The sequence below is a fragment of the Pteropus vampyrus genome, unplaced genomic scaffold (assembly GCF_000151845.1).
Source record: "Pteropus vampyrus isolate Shadow unplaced genomic scaffold, Pvam_2.0 Scaffold50, whole genome shotgun sequence".
NCBI classification, from domain to species: Eukaryota; Metazoa; Chordata; class Mammalia; order Chiroptera; family Pteropodidae; genus Pteropus; species Pteropus vampyrus.
In genome coordinates, this window is record NW_011888831.1 from 9,303,331 (window position 1) to 9,320,761 (window position 17,431).

The 17,431-nt window shown below is 36.6% G+C and overlaps 1 protein-coding gene across 5 annotated transcripts in view; it reads right to left on the reverse strand.

Annotated features, from left to right (window-relative positions):
• Positions 1-17,431, reverse strand: part of MYO1D (myosin ID) — a 298,677-nt gene that overhangs the window by 196,503 nt on the left and 84,743 nt on the right. For 4 of the 5 annotated variants that reach the window (XM_023530611.1, XM_011360040.1, XM_023530614.1 and 1 more), the window contains exons 7-12: positions 14,008-14,124; positions 12,130-12,333; positions 9,088-9,233; positions 8,896-9,010; positions 4,512-4,682; positions 919-989 (exon numbers count right to left, since the gene is read on the reverse strand). In XM_023530611.1, the coding sequence (XP_023386379.1) occupies positions 919-989; positions 4,512-4,682; positions 8,896-9,010; positions 9,088-9,233; positions 12,130-12,333; positions 14,008-14,124 (824 nt within the window). The remainder of the gene's footprint in view (positions 1-918; positions 990-4,511; positions 4,683-8,895; positions 9,011-9,087; positions 9,234-12,129; positions 12,334-14,007; positions 14,125-17,431) is intronic. The other variant, XM_023530612.1, reaches the window with a different exon arrangement.

Here is a 17,431-nt window from a genome sequence, read left to right on the forward strand (position 1 = left end):
GGAAAATGATATGGCAAAACTTGTTTTTGCTCACAGTGTTACCCACTACTTTCAGTTCGTCACATCCAGTGTTGACTCCCACCTCTGGGCCTGTCTGCCCACCGTTTCTTCTGTCTGGAACGCCCTCTCTTCTCCCTCTTCTCTTCCTAATTCTTTCCCCGACTAAGCCTCTCTTACTTTTATTTTATTTTATTTTTTAAGAAAAAATATTTTATCTTTTAGTATTTATTTTATATTAGTTTCAGGCATACAGTACAATGGTTAGACATTAATAGAATTTATAAAGTGATCCCTCAATTACTGTAGCACCCATGGGGCGCTACACACAGCCATTACAATAATGTTGACGCTATTCCCTATGCTGTGCTCTACATTCCCATGGCTGTTTTGTAGCTACTAAATTGTAGTTCACCTCTTTTACTTTTAGAATTCAGCTTGAGTATCACTTCCTCTGCTCCTTGCTCTGGGCTAATTATTCCTCCACAGTGTTTCCACAATGTCTCCTGCATCTCTAGTTTAACTCTTTCTGTTCCTCATTATAATGACTTATCACGTGTCTGCGCGTATTCTCCACTAAACTATTAGCCTCTTCAGGAAAGTCTCACTTTATCTATCGTTCTAGACCAGTTCTTAACATATTTCCACAATTTATTTATCCATCAGCTGATCTGACTGACTGCCAATGATTTCAGGAACTGTGCATGGACACACAGTGTGTACTTAATACATGTTTGAAAAGCAGGGAATGAAGGAAGCTATGCCAACTTTTTTTAAGTGAAAAGATTAAAATATAGTGGCATATAAAACGACTGAAAAATACAAATAAATAGGAAAACAATTTATGTTTTCCCTGGTTATATTTTCTGAAGTGAGGATGCATGCAAATCATCATGTTAGGTACCAAAGTAAGATACTCACATTACATCACCAGCGTAATGTCGAATTCGAAAATCTCGATCAAACTCCAGAATTTTGTCTGAGGCACAAAGCTGAAAAATCAAGATTATTTTGAAAACAGACGTTTTCACTTTCCTGAAAATATATTCCAACTGCATATCAGATGATAAAGATGTTATAAATCATGATATAATTACGAATGAAGTTACAGTGTGTGGTGGTGCTTGATTTAAATATTTTGCTTATGTGGTCAAAGCTGTGATCTCTCGCCAGAAATCCACACATCTATTCTTGCAGTTGAATATGGCCAAATGACCAAGTTCTGGACAATGGAAGGTGAGTGTAAGTGAGGTGAGGCTGTTCGAGGATAAAGCTGGTAAGAAGGGTGATTCTTCTTTGTAACTGCTTTTCTCCTCCCATTAGCTGGAAGCAGAGTAGGATAGAGCCTGGGGAGTGGAAGAGCCAGGATGGAAGAAGTCTGGGTCCTTGAGAGAAAAACAGACTTCTATTGTCTCTGACACTTAAATCTTGGCTACTATGTGAACACAGCCCAGCCTACCCTGACTGATACAGCTTCTTTCTCTTCCATGTTCCACTGAAGGAGGAACATATTGAGGGCTTGCTGTCCACTAGGTACATACATCTCATTTAATCCTCACAACTGATACTTAAAGTAAGTATTATGAGCTCTCTTTTACAGACATAGACACTAAAGCTCAAAGAAATTAGCTAATTGGCCCGAGGTCACATAGCTAGAAAGGGACAGCTCTGGGAAGGATTCTTGGGACTGAATGTAATATCTGTGCTTCTTATGTACACAACAGCCTGGCTCACCTGTCTTTTGCTAAGCTGGGACCCCACTTCAGGTCTATCGTTTCACACAAGATCAACCTTCTGCAGTTCTTTCTCACTGAAGAGGAATACTTTACAGAAAGGCAGATTTTATATAGCCCTGGTGCAATTTTCCTTGTTACGGTAGTACCTAGATTTCTCTATCTTTCCTGTGAAGGATCACTTGTTAACCTGTAAGTTCTAAGGCAGATTCTAAGAATTCGTAAAGCATTGAAATCCACTTAGATTGTAATGTTAGATAACAAATAGATTGTAATGTTAGATAACAAATAATCATAACTGGGATGGTGGGTTCCATGCTGATAACATAATTGTTAAAAGAACAGCCTACTAACCCAAGGGAACAATTACAGAAAATTAGTCAGACTTCCAAGGCTCAAATCTTGGCTCTAATGTCTACTTGCTCTGCTTCCTTTAATAATCACTTATCTCAGAAAGTTGTTTTGAAGGTTAAATGAACTATGAAAATCAAAGTGTCTAACATACAAAAAATTCTCTAACATATTTCATTCCTCTTTCCTTCTCTCTCTCTTATTAACCACTCTTACAAAATCCTTGTATTTCTAAAACCCCTAAAGGAAAACAGATCCAAGAGATGTCTACACTAATTGAATATCCTTACATTTGGATACTGTGAAGTCTCAACTGATCTGAATGCAGAGGGTTTTACACTTAGAAAAAAAAAATGCTATGTATTTATCATTTAACTTTATATGTTAATAATATTTTAAATAGTGATTTTACAGTTTATTGGATCATTTGCCTGCCTCCTAATGATAACTTTAATGCATAAGAAACAATTTTGTGCCAAAATAAATAACTATTACAAGCCAGAAATCTCTTATTTAACATGCCAATAACCAGCTAATCAGTAATCAGCAGCCAATGATAAGACCTGGCTTAACATACAGAATAACAGCATTATTTAACAGAAAGATTTATAGTGACGAAAATAACTGAACAGCTTGGTTATTTCATTTCTTTCCTTTGTTAGGCAAAAATCCCAGAAAAGAACACACTGAAATTTTCCATCTTAGTGCTTATCTGGGGGATGACGCTGGAGAAAGGAGCCAACTGGTCTGAGAGTTGAGGAAACCTGGACTCCCACATTTAAAAAAAAAAAAGAAAGAAAGAAAAAAACTCTCATTTTCACAGATTAATTACTCAATATTTCCTATCAAATCAGTAGCAACTGCTTAAAAGTACTATGTACAGTTGCTACTTTAAGAATGAGATTACATTTCAAAATATATGGTTGAAAATTTAATTCAGGTACATAAATGGCCAAGGTGAAATATATCAAAATGAGGTGATTTCTCACATGAGAATTACAGTTATTTACTTAAATGAGGTGGAGCCTTGAATGTTTTAATTCAAATTTCAAGATTCCATAAGATTTATTTGGTATGATCGGAACCAATTCAATTCAAATTTGACAAACACCGATTGTCTATCATCTGGTAGGCAAAATGCTAGGTGAGTCTGCAAAACCTAGTGATTATAAAGGACATTTATAATCTATCCCTCAAAGACAGGACATTTGCCCATGTAATCACGCCATCTCTAAAAGCATCATTTCTAAATTATTTAGGTTGCTTCTAACTTTGCTCACTGCTCTGTCCCTGGCACCCAGGATTGTACGTGGAAAATGAGTGGCATTTAGTAAGTATTTGTGTTGTAAATGGGGAATGACTGAAGGAATACCAGTCTAACCAGAACCCTAATGTCAAAGATCAAACCGTAGAATCTGAAAGCTGATTTATAGTACATCTAAAAGTCAATCCTCACTAACAGACAAAGGAGAATATTTCAGAAATAAACTGTCCTAAAATAAGTATCAGCCAGAAATCTACATCTTGATGCTTTATCTAGTTTATTGTGGAAACTTACTGTTCAGATTACATAATTTCAAAGGTGACAGAGTTAGAGAATAGATTTATTCATGGTAAAAAATGGCTGTACGTCATAGATCTATATGGAATTATGGAGAAGCAGAAATGTTTGCCCCTTTCTTTATGGTAATGAAGGAATATGGGGCCTGTTTTTCCTTTAGCTTATGGTTGCTAGACTAGCCTATATTTGTAGGGAACACTTGGGGATGATGACAAATATTAATGGTATGCTATATGCGAGGCACAGTACAAAGGCCTGATAACTACGACTGCCACCAATTATTCAGAAATGTGATCTGTTGATAACATTTTTAGAATGTGAAAAATGGAGAGTTAAAAGGATACCCATGCATTTAAGTAAATGAGTTTCCTGGTAACAAATAGAATTACAGCTAGAATTTCTCTGTTTTTAAGAAAGTCACAGAGTCTGAAGAACTATGGCAATGCACACATACCACACTTTATAACTGGGGATTACAGTAAAAAGTCAAGGACAAAAGCTATTTTTCAGTGTCAGAATTATCAGATGCAGGAGCAAAATTGTGGCACATGAACAAGGACTCTGTAACTATTGGTTATAAATGACATCATGCTTTTTAAAGAATCTTGTTCATTTTTCCTGTTTCTAGCAAATTGAGTAGTCTGGAGCTCCCTCTCCTGGATATTATGATTTTTATCAATCTTGTCACCTTATAAACCCAAAGAGGCAGAATTTATACACAGCAATAAATCATTTAATGGATGTTTATTGCCTTTCTTAGTTGAGTAGGCACTCTTGTAACCCAACATATAAAGTCATTTAATTTTGTCAAACAAATGAAGAAACTCTTATAGATCAAAATGAAAAAAAGTTCACATTAAACATATTACCTTCCGGCTGGAAAAATGACCATGTTTGCCTAATTTACTGTTAAGTGCTTCAAGGAACATTTCGTCAGTGACTTTGCCGACATTCATGCAGGCGTCATCTAGGATTGCAATGATCCCTTTGTGCTGCTGCTCCACAAGGTCCACGATGATCTGATTGTTGAAGTAATCAATCTGTAGGGCATGGAAAGGAAACAATTCCAAATGGAACAGAGCCCAGAACCCGTAAGACAACGATGCCTCTATATGTACCAGGAGTGTAAGTAAAGCTACCTTGATGGAAAACACGTGAGCAACATTAATGAGGTCTAACACTAAAATGAGCACACATTCTGCCAGAGGTTTATACTTTTATTCTTTGTTGACTTTATAACATGAAACGCTTTGTCTTAGATGAGTATAGTTTGAGGCAAAAGTTATAAAGTAGATAATGTTTCTCTCATCACTAACTCTTGTTTCAATCCTGTTTCTATATCTTGAATAACCCTAGTCCTTCATACTCTCAATCCCCCAATCTGCTTGCCATTAACCACAAGACCCAGATAGTACAGTTAAGGTACTATGCAAAACTTGCACTTTTAATTATACGGGCCTGGACTATTATTCAAAAGAGCATCTCTTCCAGTTTCCCCAAAGTCAAAAAGCATATAAGGCTCTCATAGAGTTTTGATGTTTTTCAGGGTATATGAAAAAAATTTTAATTTTGAGATGTAAGTATTTATAAAAGACAAGAATAAGCTTTTCATTTACTTCCATGAGCTGAATAAAGTTATAAATAACTTCTGGCTTTTTAGCAACATCGATATAGACAAGGTTTATACAAAAATCCTGTTCTACACCTATTTATTCTGATATCCTGCAGCACACACATCACCATTCACAGAAAGCACACAGTGGCCTGACTCAAGCAAGTTGTACATCATTTGGAAATGGGCAGCTTATTATTGTACATTTTAATCTTGTGTGTTGATGTGTCCCATCTAATTTAGGAGGTACCTAGACTCAGAGACGTCTCCATTAACTTCTGTAAGATCTACGCATTCATAATAGACTATTAAAGTGTCTCATGTAGTCCTGTTCTATGCTACTTATTATCACATCATTATTATCAGTCAAGGACTTGTGCCAGTTATTTGTCTGTGGCTTTAAGCTCCATTCCTAGTCTTCCAAGTTCTCTTCTGTATTCCATGGACTGAGTGTCTCAAACTGGTGGCTTTTACTTTCTTTTTTATATTTTTCTGGGTTGTCTAAGTCAGTGCTTCTCAATAGAACGTGATTTTGCCCCCCAGGGGACATCTGCTGACATTTTTTATAGTTATGACAACAAGAGTGTTACTGGCATCCAGTGGGAACAGGACAGGGATGCTGCCAGACCTCCTACAATGCACAGGACAGGCTCAAAACAAGATCTGTCTGGGCCAAGATGCCAGTAGTTCAGAGATGGAGAAGCCTTAATCTAAACATTTACTTTTATTAGGGGCGTTTATTATTGCATTTCTAATCAGGGAGAAAGTTATTTCCATCTTTGGAAAATATATCCTTAAAATACTAAAAAAGCAGGAACTCTATATTAATGAATAACTGAAATCTTAGACTTGGGAATTAAAAGACTTAAGTTTTTGTCCCAGCAACAAAAAAAGTAAGTTCCCTACAATTCAAATGGTATAAACAAAAAGTGATTAATCTTTGCTGAAGAGTCCAATAACTTTTAGTTCGGAAGTTAACATTGCTTCAAATATTGCTTAAAGTAGAGGTTTCCAACCAGTTTCTTCCAGCAACCTAGCGCTCCCAGGTTTCTTAGGGTATACAGGTGACAAAGAGAGATGTGGTGGGGTTGCTCCAGAGCAAAGGGCTCTGGGCCTCTCATTCTCACTCCAAATCAAGTAACTTTGTGCCTGAGAGTCAAGTTTCCAATAGCTAAAAATGACCTGAAAACTACAACACCAAAAGCCTTTAAAACAGAAACAATCAGACAACTAGACGTATGAGCCTCCTAATGAAAGTTCACATACCATCTATTAAATAGAGTGGTAGAAAACCACTGATCCTGAAACCAGTTGAGATTCTAGATCTAACAACCAGGGACACACAACAAGAAACAGAGAAACATATTAGATGATACCTTGGGAATCCAAATAGCAAAATCCAGACTGTAGGAAACTCTGAGGAACAAATGACTTGTTCGCTTTAACAAAAGGTTGCAAGGAACAAAAGAAGAAGAGAGAGATGGAGAAAGAAAATCTATTAATGTGTGAGAGACCTATCAACCAATCACAGAGTAGGAACCTTATTTGGATCCAAATTCCAATAGACTGTAAAAACAAAGCAAAAAACTATAAGACAACTGAGGAAATGTGAAATGTGACCACTGGATATTTGATGATATTAAGGAATTACTGTTAATTTCTGAGGCGTGAAAATGGTCTTGTGGCTATAGTTTTTGTAAAAGTCTTTATCTTTTAGAGAAATGAACCGAAATATTTACAGATGAAATAAATCACATTATTATCACATCACAGTCTGAGATTTGCTTCAAAATAATCTGGGGGTGGGTGGGTGGGCACAATGACACAAGACTGGCACTGATACTGTTAAAGCTGGGTGATGGGTGCACTGAGGGGTGATGGGTACACTGAGTTTATTACATTATAATCTCTGTTCCTACTTATACTTGAAATTTTCCATTAAAAAGTGTTCAGAAGTCTGGGGTTTTTAAAGGAAATACTTGCCCAGAATAGTGATTCTAATTTGCGGGGAGCTGGCATATGGTCAGTAACTGTTACCTTGGAGTTAGCCTTGTTCCCTCTAGGACACATATTTCTTGGTTTATTTAGCTAAGAATTTTTGCATGTTTAGGGCTTTTGTTCCTTTTTCGGATGTGTGAAATAGCCTACTGCAATTGCTGACTTTTCCCTTTGTTAACTATGTCTGTGGAATTTGAAACTCTGATTGCTAAAGAATATTTCTGACCAGTATCTCTGAATCACATCTGATTTTATGATTGAATTTGCTTTAAAAATCTAAGCCTAGTTATAATTGTGTTTTATATTATACAACAGATCCATTCCAAGAAAGCTGCATATAAACTTAATTGAATTTAATTACATCTTAAATGTGCTATGAGAGTTCACTCCTTAAATCAAAATTATAAGTAATTCTATTATAAAGTAATGGCACACTCTGGTTTAAAATTTATACTGATATACGTGAACAAAATTGTTTATGGTATTCTAATGTTTAACGCATGATGAAAGGCAAAGATGCATTTGAGTCAGGAAAGTTAGTAATTATACCATTGTGTCCTTTTTCTGAATGAGAGGGAGACAGAAAGTAGGAAGGTGAGAAGGAATATAAAAGTAATTTAAATACAGCTTTTCAAGTAGTTTTTTCACTATTATACCGAATATCAAAAAAAATATTGATTTCATTTTTATTGTCTACATTATCTGGCAAGAGGATAAACGCAGTTTTATAAACACTGAAACTTATGAAAACTCAGAAATCTGTCCTCGAAACTGTTTAGAAATACAAATTTAAAATAATTACTAGGTCTCATTTCTATCATAAGCAGATATTTGTTGTTATGCTTTATTAGCTGTGCTTTACGAGCTGTGATCTCTGGGTCTGTGCCCTGGACCAGTCAGACGTTCTGGCTATATATTACTAGACGAGTTTGACTGACAAATATTAACGTTCACAAAGAGCCATGAGAAGAGAGGCGATAACTGAAGCCAGAAAAGGAAATGGAAAGACAAGTTAATATACTGTTTTCATGCAAGGATTTCAGAGAATGGGAATAACATTAACTGAAGACACTAAAATGTCATTTAGTTTACAATTAGAGAAGGAGAAAAAAAGGAATAAGAGAAAAAAGGAAGAAAAGGAGGAAGGAGAGGAAACTAAAACTGGAAGCAAAGTTCAGCCAATTTAAGGCAAGAGTTGCTCTGAATAACTTATTAATGATGTTAAACTCTTTTTTAAATTAAATTTATTGGGGGTGATATTCACTAATAAGATTTCATAAGTTTCAAGTGTACAATTCTGTAATACATCATCTGTTTATTGCACTATGTGCTCACCACCTAAAATCTCATATCCTTCTGTCACCATATATTGGACCGCTAAACTCTTCATAGACAGATGTGAACCAGAAAATCTATGTGGTATCAGCCATAAATTGAAAAGGTTAAGTTTACTGGTTATAACTCAGCATTTTCTAGGCACCACCAAGGAAGCCTATCAAATTAGAGAAACCCAAAAAGGAAAGCAAAGGTTTTGGTGTTTCACATACCCGAGAAGATTTTTAAAAATACTTAAAATGATAAGATGCAACATTATCAATAATCTGTGAAACATATGAAGACATTTTCCACAGAAGTCCACTCACGTGCTTCCAGGGGATCCCTTCCCGCTGGTATTCCTCTTGTTCTTGCTTCAGAACCAGCTGAATAAATAGCTGCTGCAATTTCTCATTGCAGTAGTTGATGCAGAATTGCTCAAAGCTGCAAGAAAAGGAATAAATTAGGTTTAAACAAACAAAATGTAAACAACAGTTTTTAAAGTATCTTATCCTGTTTACCTGTTGTTGTCAAAGATTTCAAAGCCATAGATATCCAAGACACCAATAACAGTGTTTTTCCCATGGATTGTGGTGTCAAAGTTCTTGACCTCAATGATGTTGTTGATGCAAGTCACGATCCAACAGAAAAGGCGCTCATATATTGCCTGTGCAGAAAACAATATCGTAAATTCTTGCCCACTGGGAACAAGTCCCAAGTTTAGATTTGTGCTACGTTTTAAATTCCTATCCTCCTCCTCTTCCTCGTTTAGGACAGTTGTTATTACCCAAAGCAGAACAATAAGAAATACAGATTGTCTATTACAAAAAACAACACAATGGATGCAAAACTACAATAAGTAGTTTGGACTTTTAAGATTATTATCAGTCACTCCACGTACTGTATTCCAACAACATGCCCAGGTTTGTTTCTGTGCCCACCTATCTCGATAATTTGTCTACTCCTCGTATAAGTCACTTCATCACTTTGTTGTTAATCTCATCAACTATAAAAAGTGGAAACCCTCGAGTTAACAGCTATGTTCCACTAAAACTCTATAAAATTGAAAAATATCAATCTTGATTTATAATGCTAAATAAAGATCTGAGCTGAAGGCCAGTTTGAAATTCCTTGAGAGTCAAACACACATCCAATGCACAAGGATACATATGCCAAGTCTCACGTAGACAAAGGCACCATACACTAACACATCCTGATACGAACATGCCCTGCTGACATCGCATCTTTAGAAAGCCTTTCTTTAACATCTCCCTGCAGCCACTCGCTCTTTACTGATACACATCTATACACATGCCTCCGTTCTTCACTTCCCCTTTACTCTTCAATCCGGTCTAGTCTTTGCTTAGCTTCCACTACTCCACTGAAACAGCTCATTAAGGACCCTGGGTCCCTCTGCAGAGACACTTTCTTACACCGCTATGTGGATATCTTATTCAGATACTCAGCACCTCTCAACCTAGTGACCCACTCTCTTCTAGAAACCTTCTCCTCTCTGGGATTCACGATACTACACTTTCCTAACTTTTATTTATTTTATTTCACTGCCTGCTGCTTCTTGGTGACCTTTGGTAGGTCCTCCTCTACCTGACCTCTGAAATCTAGAATTCCTCCTGTCCTGGTCCTCTTCTCTTCACTCTCGGAAACCTCCTAGGTTGTATCACCTAATATTAAACAATAGTAATACAGCGCTATTCACAAGTGTATTATCCCAATGTAGACCTTTCTTCTGAATTCCAGATTCCTATGCGTGACTGCCTACCCAACGACACTCACAGCCATCTCCAATATACGTCCGGTCAGGACCCTTAATTTTCTCACCCCCAAAACTGTCCCTACCCTACTTTTGACCATGAATAAACGGCCAGAGAAATTTAGAAATTCATTCATTCTTTCAACAAGTATTTGCTGAGTACTTCCTATGTGCAGTTTGTTGGAGACACAGTACTAAGGAAATATAAACATGGTCTCAGTCTCTAAGGAGCTTAGGGAGCAAGGTGAGGGGAAAACTACACACACATGCACGCGCAATAAAGCAAACAAGCAAGCAAATAAATAAATGTATGTGAGGTGAATGGGATCTGAGGAGAATTTAACCTGTTCAATGTTCCGAGAGGCCAGAGAAGGCTTTTCTGAGAAAGGGGGCTGAGAACAGGATGAGTAAGAGTTAAACAAGCAAGAGGAGAGAGAAGAGCAATCCCAGCAGAGGAAACAGCACAGGCAGAGAGGCCCTGTGGCTGGAGGAAGAAAGGGATAAAGACAACTCGTAAGGCCTGAGAGAAGACTAATGTGCTGAAGTGAAGGAAGCAGGCTGGAATATGGCATAAAATGAGGCAGGAGAGGCAGGTCGGAGCCAGATCGTGTTAAGGAATGTCCTTGATTCCATCATTCCCCAGACAAGTCAGTCCTGTGAATTTCATTTTCTAAGTACAGTTGTCTCAACTCTTCTCCCCATTGCCACTGCTGCCTTCCTAGTCTGAGCTGCCACTGTCTCTCTCCTGGATTATTGGAATATCCCTTTCACTGGTTTATTTGCTTCCACGCTTGCCCGATCCACCTTCCTTCTCACTGTGTACTCCATAAGATTATCTGTACTGAGGCCGGCATTATCATTTTAAAAATTTAAACTTGATGTCATTTTCCCACCTTCAAATCTTCCACTCTCCATTGCACTTGGATAAATGTAAATTCTACCCTAGACTAAAAACCAAGCCTGAGATTTACAAGAGTAAAAATTGGAATAGATAGCAAACTAATCAACCAGCAAAAAGAAAATGTTAGACTTAAAAAAATAAAACATTTGCCACACAGAAATTAGACAAAGGGTTAACGTTATTAGCTCTTATAAATTGACAATGAAAAGACAAGAGCCCCAAAGAAATTCGAACAAAGGATATACCCAGGCAATTCTCTGAACAGATTTAAATACCTTATATGACAAGATACTCAAATATACTAGGAATGAAAAATTAAAGTAACGATAAGACATTACTATTTACCCCTTAAAAAGCAGTAAATTTAAAGTTTAAAATCAGTGTGTGCTTTGACCTGGCAAGCTCATTCCTGGGAATCCACCTAGCTGAAATAAAAGCACTTGTGTGTAGTGATAGATGAACTGAGCCGATATGCAGCATTGTTTGTAAGGGCAAAAAAAGAGAACCAGGCGAATGACTCAGAAGGAGGATGGTTAATAAATTATGGAACCATCACCATACACGGGCACATAGACATTAAACAGGATGGATCAGAACTCCATCAGTGGACTCGAAGGGGACTTGCACAAAACCACGAGAGGGGCCCGTGCAAGCGAGGAGCCCTGAGAAGTAAGCATCGTTGGCTCACCAGTCAGTCGGCTTTGCTTTCTTCGGAACAGTGATACTTACAGTCAGGGAGTTTTATCGAGACCGCGACAGCCAAAAACTATCATCACGGTTTTTAAAAGTCTTAACCTACTTTCAGAACATCTGAACACATCCTCACAGAAGTTCACTAAAACTGCGACTGACATCAACACAAGGCCCAGAGAACATAAGTTAAAACCCCACCTTAGCGAAGGCGTCCCTGCCGTAGCTAGCTTCCTGTTCTGTGTGCTGCTTGTCAATGATGTCGCGTCCTGTAGCCACAGTCCGGTAAAGAAGGGCTTTCTCAACCATGTCCGTCTTGGTGGAGAGCAATTCTGCTATAATGGATACAACTTGGCCATTTTCAATAAGAGGTGTGTCACCATCCACTACAAATTTTAAATTTCCCTATACCAAAAGTGAAAAAACAAGACACACCATTTCCAATGAGAATCTGAAACATTATGCCAGGGATTTGCCAATTTAAGATATAATTCAAAGTGACTTTGTAGCAACTGTTTTCCTAAATATATTACATATCTCAACATATAAAAAATCTAGTGTTCCATCCATTTTTCCCTCTTCTCCAGATACTTATCTATCTTTAATTTTCAGTTTATATTTTTGATGGGTAGAAGTTTTATATTTTTATGCAGTTAAATCTACCAATCTTCTGCTTATGAATTTTTCTTTGGTGTCATACTTAAACTATTTGTATTCCAAAGATTTTGTGGACATTTAATATTTTCTTCTAATACTTATACAGTTTTTTCATACATTTAAGCTTTTAATCCACCTAGAATTTATGTTTGTATGAGGTGTAAAGTAAGAATCTAACTTTATTTTTTCTGATGGTTAGTTGCTCCAGTACCATTTATTGAATTGCTTAGCTTGTCCTCCATTTGAAATGTCACCTCTATAATATATTAAATTCCCCCAAGTTTTTCAGTCTATTTATATTACGCTCATTCAATAAGCAAAAAATACTTACTAACCATCTATCAAGTGTCCAGCACATCATCTAATCTGTTGTTTAATCTGGTACTGAATTTTGCAATGAGTTTTAAGGTACTGTAGCTTTTACTGACATTTTAAATCTGGTAGAATTAGTCATGTCTCCTCCCCTCCCTTACCCCTACCCTAATAATACTTTCCTTTAATACATTTTATTTGATTATCCTACATGTTTATTGTTCCAGGTGAATTCTAGAATCATTATGTCAACTGTTTGGATTCTGAAGGATATTGTTATACTATATTTATGTATTTGCAAACTGGTTCAAAGAATGAGACATTTTATAAAATTAAAGTTTTCCTAGTCAGAAACATTTATTTAAAATGTCATTTATATTGCTATATTTTTATATAGGGCCTACATATCTCTGATTCACTTAGAGTTAAACTTTACTGCATTAAAGTGAAAGGTAATTTTTATTCCAGATTTGAATTTATGTTGTTACTTACTTATCATAAGGTTACACGTTCATTATATTTTAAACATCTCTAATTATATAAACAGTAATGAAAGATATTTTACACATGGTTCTTTACTTCTTCTGAGTTTGGTGTGGTTTAGTGGAAGATAACTGAACCATAAAGTCGGCCAACTTGGCTTATTGTATTGGCTGCCATGAACTGGCTGGCTGTGTCTTTGAGCCAGTCATAACACCTCTTTAAGGGCTCATTTCTCAATTTGTCAAAAGAGACAATCAAAATTCCAGTTCTAATAATCTACGATTCCAATGTTTCAAATGCTATTAGAAATTTTTTTGGTCAAAAAATTTTAGTTGGTAGTCACATCATTACTGAATTCTTTTATCTTTGAAATTAACCAGTTCTAAGTCTGACATATCAGTAAGAAAATTAACTAAAGCCAGTCTCAAAACCTATCATGGCTTGAAAAATCCCTCATAATATTATAAAATTATAGAGAGAATTACTGATATAGTAATTTCTTCAAAATCTACGAGAATATTTTTTACATGAATTACTTTTTAAATTTACAGGGAAAAAACAAAATAGTCTGAAACGACGTCCTGTCTCCACAGGGAGGCAATGGATTCTCAGAGGCACCCTACTTACCAAGTGAAGAATAGTAGCCAAAATTTTATATACTGTCTGAATCTCCTCAGGTTTGAAGCCAATTACTTTCATGGCGTCGGCTACTACTTTGAATTCTGCAGCATCATTGATAGAAGACTAGGAATGAAAATGAAACATTTTAAGTTACAGACATTTCATATGAGCATTAAAATTCAATAATTATGAGACTAAGTTCAAGTTTAGCCAAGGTTTTGATGATTTTGTAGTAAGTCCAAAGAGAATAAAAATGAGTTCCAAGGCAGAAACATCATTCAGCACACACAATGCCCACTGCCATAACCCCAAATAAGCACGACACATTTTCTGGAACCTTCAGTAAGGGAGCAAGTCACGAGCTGGCTCAGAAAAGCTGATCGCCATTCTGTGATGAAGGAAGGAAACAGCATGGGATGTGAGATCGCAAAGGGAAATACTGACTGTAGGAGCCTCCAAGACACATGCCTGGCTACTACTGTTGCCTCTGGTTTTTTGTCCCACAGTTAGTCTTATACAGGCTGGAAACAACACTCCCTCTCTCGTATGGGGAGGCTTTTTATTTCACAGGTGAGAGAAAGTAAGCTCCCAAAGCAAAGCAACCTGCCTCAATCATTCAGCAATCTAATAAATAATCTGGGACTATAACTTCACTTATTCACAAACATTTAGTGCGTAAGACCTTCTAACCAGTTTCAGGGGGTTTGCTGTAGATGGAACATTTGTGTCCTCCTCAGAATTCATATGTTGATATCCTAACCCCAAAGGTGATATTAGGAGGTGGAGCCTTGTGAGGTCATGAGGGTGGAACCCCAGAGATCTCTCATCCTTTCTGCTCTGTGAGGGCACAGCAAGAGGGCACCATCTATAAACCAGGAAGTAGGCCTCACCAGACACCTCTAGGCACCTTAGTCTTGGACTTCCCAGCCTCCAGAACTCTGAGAAATCAACATTTATTGTGTATAAGTCACCAGTTCATGGTGTTTTTGTTGTAGCAGCCCAACTGAATTATAAGACAAGGTTCAAAGATAATCACCTGCCTTGAGGAGCTATAGTGATTAGGTTGTAAATACAAGTGTGGCAATGAAAATTCACAACGAAGCAATAGTAACTGCCTATCTTAGAAGTTTTCCCAAAGCAGCAGCTCCAGAGGGCCTGACTGATCATTTCCTTGGTGACTTTCCTGCCTGCTGAGGAAGGGAACAGGAAGGAGTCCTCTCTGCCTGATGAGCACACGTTCCTCCAGTGTCCAGGACACAACCAGGCTAGTTACTAGTTCTTTAATCTTGGGCAAGACACTGAATCTCACTGAGTCTCAATTTCCTCATGGGTAAAATGGGCATAATAATATATCTCTTACAGGATTGTTATGAGAATTGAATGACAATTTATATAAAGCACCTCCTTAATTCTTAGCCTATAAAAGGCATTCGACAAGTATTGGATATTACTATTATTATAAGCTGCAAATGTGTTGAAATTGCAAAATTAGACAGAAAATCTAAATGTTCTACTGTGGGAAACTGTTGGCTGCTTACCCAACAGCCATTCCCCAAACCCCATTTCTTTCTTGCTGACAGAGCCTGATTCGTTCACATCTCTCCAAGCGCATGTGTCCCTCAGGACTGGTGCCCCCAGCCTCAGGAGGTAAATCTTCATTGATCTAAACTAATCACAGTGATCTTATTTCTCTTACCAAGTGATTAGTCAGCCATGGGTATGTGATGCCGTTCCGGTTAATAAGACATGAGGTTTCCCTAACTTATAAAGGGACATAAGTCAGAAACATATCCTCTGCCCGTGACTCCTGGTGCTGCTGCCATTTTGGGACCATGAGGAAAGTCAGCCTACGGAGACAAGCTAAATCCAGTGAGCATGGCAGAATTGTAAGTTGGAGAAACAAACAACGCCTGGGTTCCTAGCAACATTGTTAAGGAACTGTCTTAACCAACTCTGGAATTGCTCCATTGAGGGCTCCTTGTTATGTGAGATAATTAAGCTCCTTCCTGTTTTTGGAGACTTTTAATTGAGTCTTATCTTACCCGAAACCCAAAATATCTAAACTGTACATGATTTCTATAATTTAGGATAGTTAGGTACAATATTTTATAGTTACTGAAATCATTCAATTAATTTACATTTATTAACATGGGAAGATAGTAATAATTATTAGAGGGTTCATTTAATCAGGATTTAGCGTACGATATCATTTATAAATATATACACATAAACCGTCATCAATAATTATCTCTAGATGGTAAGCTTTAGTGTATTTTGTTTCCTTTTGGTTAATCTCTATTTTAGATTTAGACTATAATCATGTAATGCTTCTTTTGTTTTTATTAGAGAAGAAGAAAAAGGGAGAAGGAATAAGAATGGAAAACTTTGACAAAAAGGGAAACTAAGCTATATTTAGCTTGTAGAGAAGGCTGTATGTTCATTTACTACTTGCTTTCTAGGGGGGCTCTACATGACCCGGCCAAAAGTAATTTGGTCAATAAGACAATTTGATAAAAAGGAATATTTCCAGTCATTGGCTTTTTAAGTATTGATTTTACAATCATTTACACCTCTTTAGTACCTCCAGCTTATTCTCAGAAGGCTAGAGTGTTGCCCTCTAGTGTTTTGTTTGTTTTCAATTAATTTTCGGCCAACCCTCTTGCTCTCAGATGATTGTAAAAGTAAAAAAATGCAACTTAAATGTCAAACAATGGAAAATTAACTGTAAAACCCTAAATATAATGTATTCCTATGCATGGCAATAATAATGCATGTAAACCAGTAATGCTGATATAATTAGCTTAAGATGAATAATAAAAATTTAAAAATAAAAAGAACATCTTAGATCCTTTCCTTTTATAAATTCTTTTATTTTTCCCCCAACAACAGTATATTTTTAATTGCACAAGAAATTTAAAATATGGAAAATCAGAAGAACACAAATATCTGTAATGTCATCCATTTAAAATAAAACTTTGGTCTTTTCCCTCGATGTCTTATTTTATGTATTTATATACAGTACCTTTCCCTCAACAAAATAAGATGATACTGTAATTACTGTTTTATAACCTACCATCAACAAACTACACTATTATTAGGATTAGCTGAAAAATGGCAGAAAACTAATTAGAAATAAAAGAGCAAAAAGTACCTGCATATGTGTGTGCAAGTGCTCACATGCAAGGGAAGGAAAAAAATGGAAAAATCTGAAAGCTGATCAAAATGCTCCAAGGGTCAGACAACTATTTCTAGGATACATCAAAATCAATATCTCAAAAAACAGTGAATGGAGAACTTTGATAGTCATTTCAGCCAATATGCTTTCAAATTTTGTCTTAACAACTTGCCTTTGGCAAAATCATATGGCATCTTCTTTTGAGGCAGATTTCCTAGTCATATCAATATTTTATAGTATCAAAATACAAGGAAT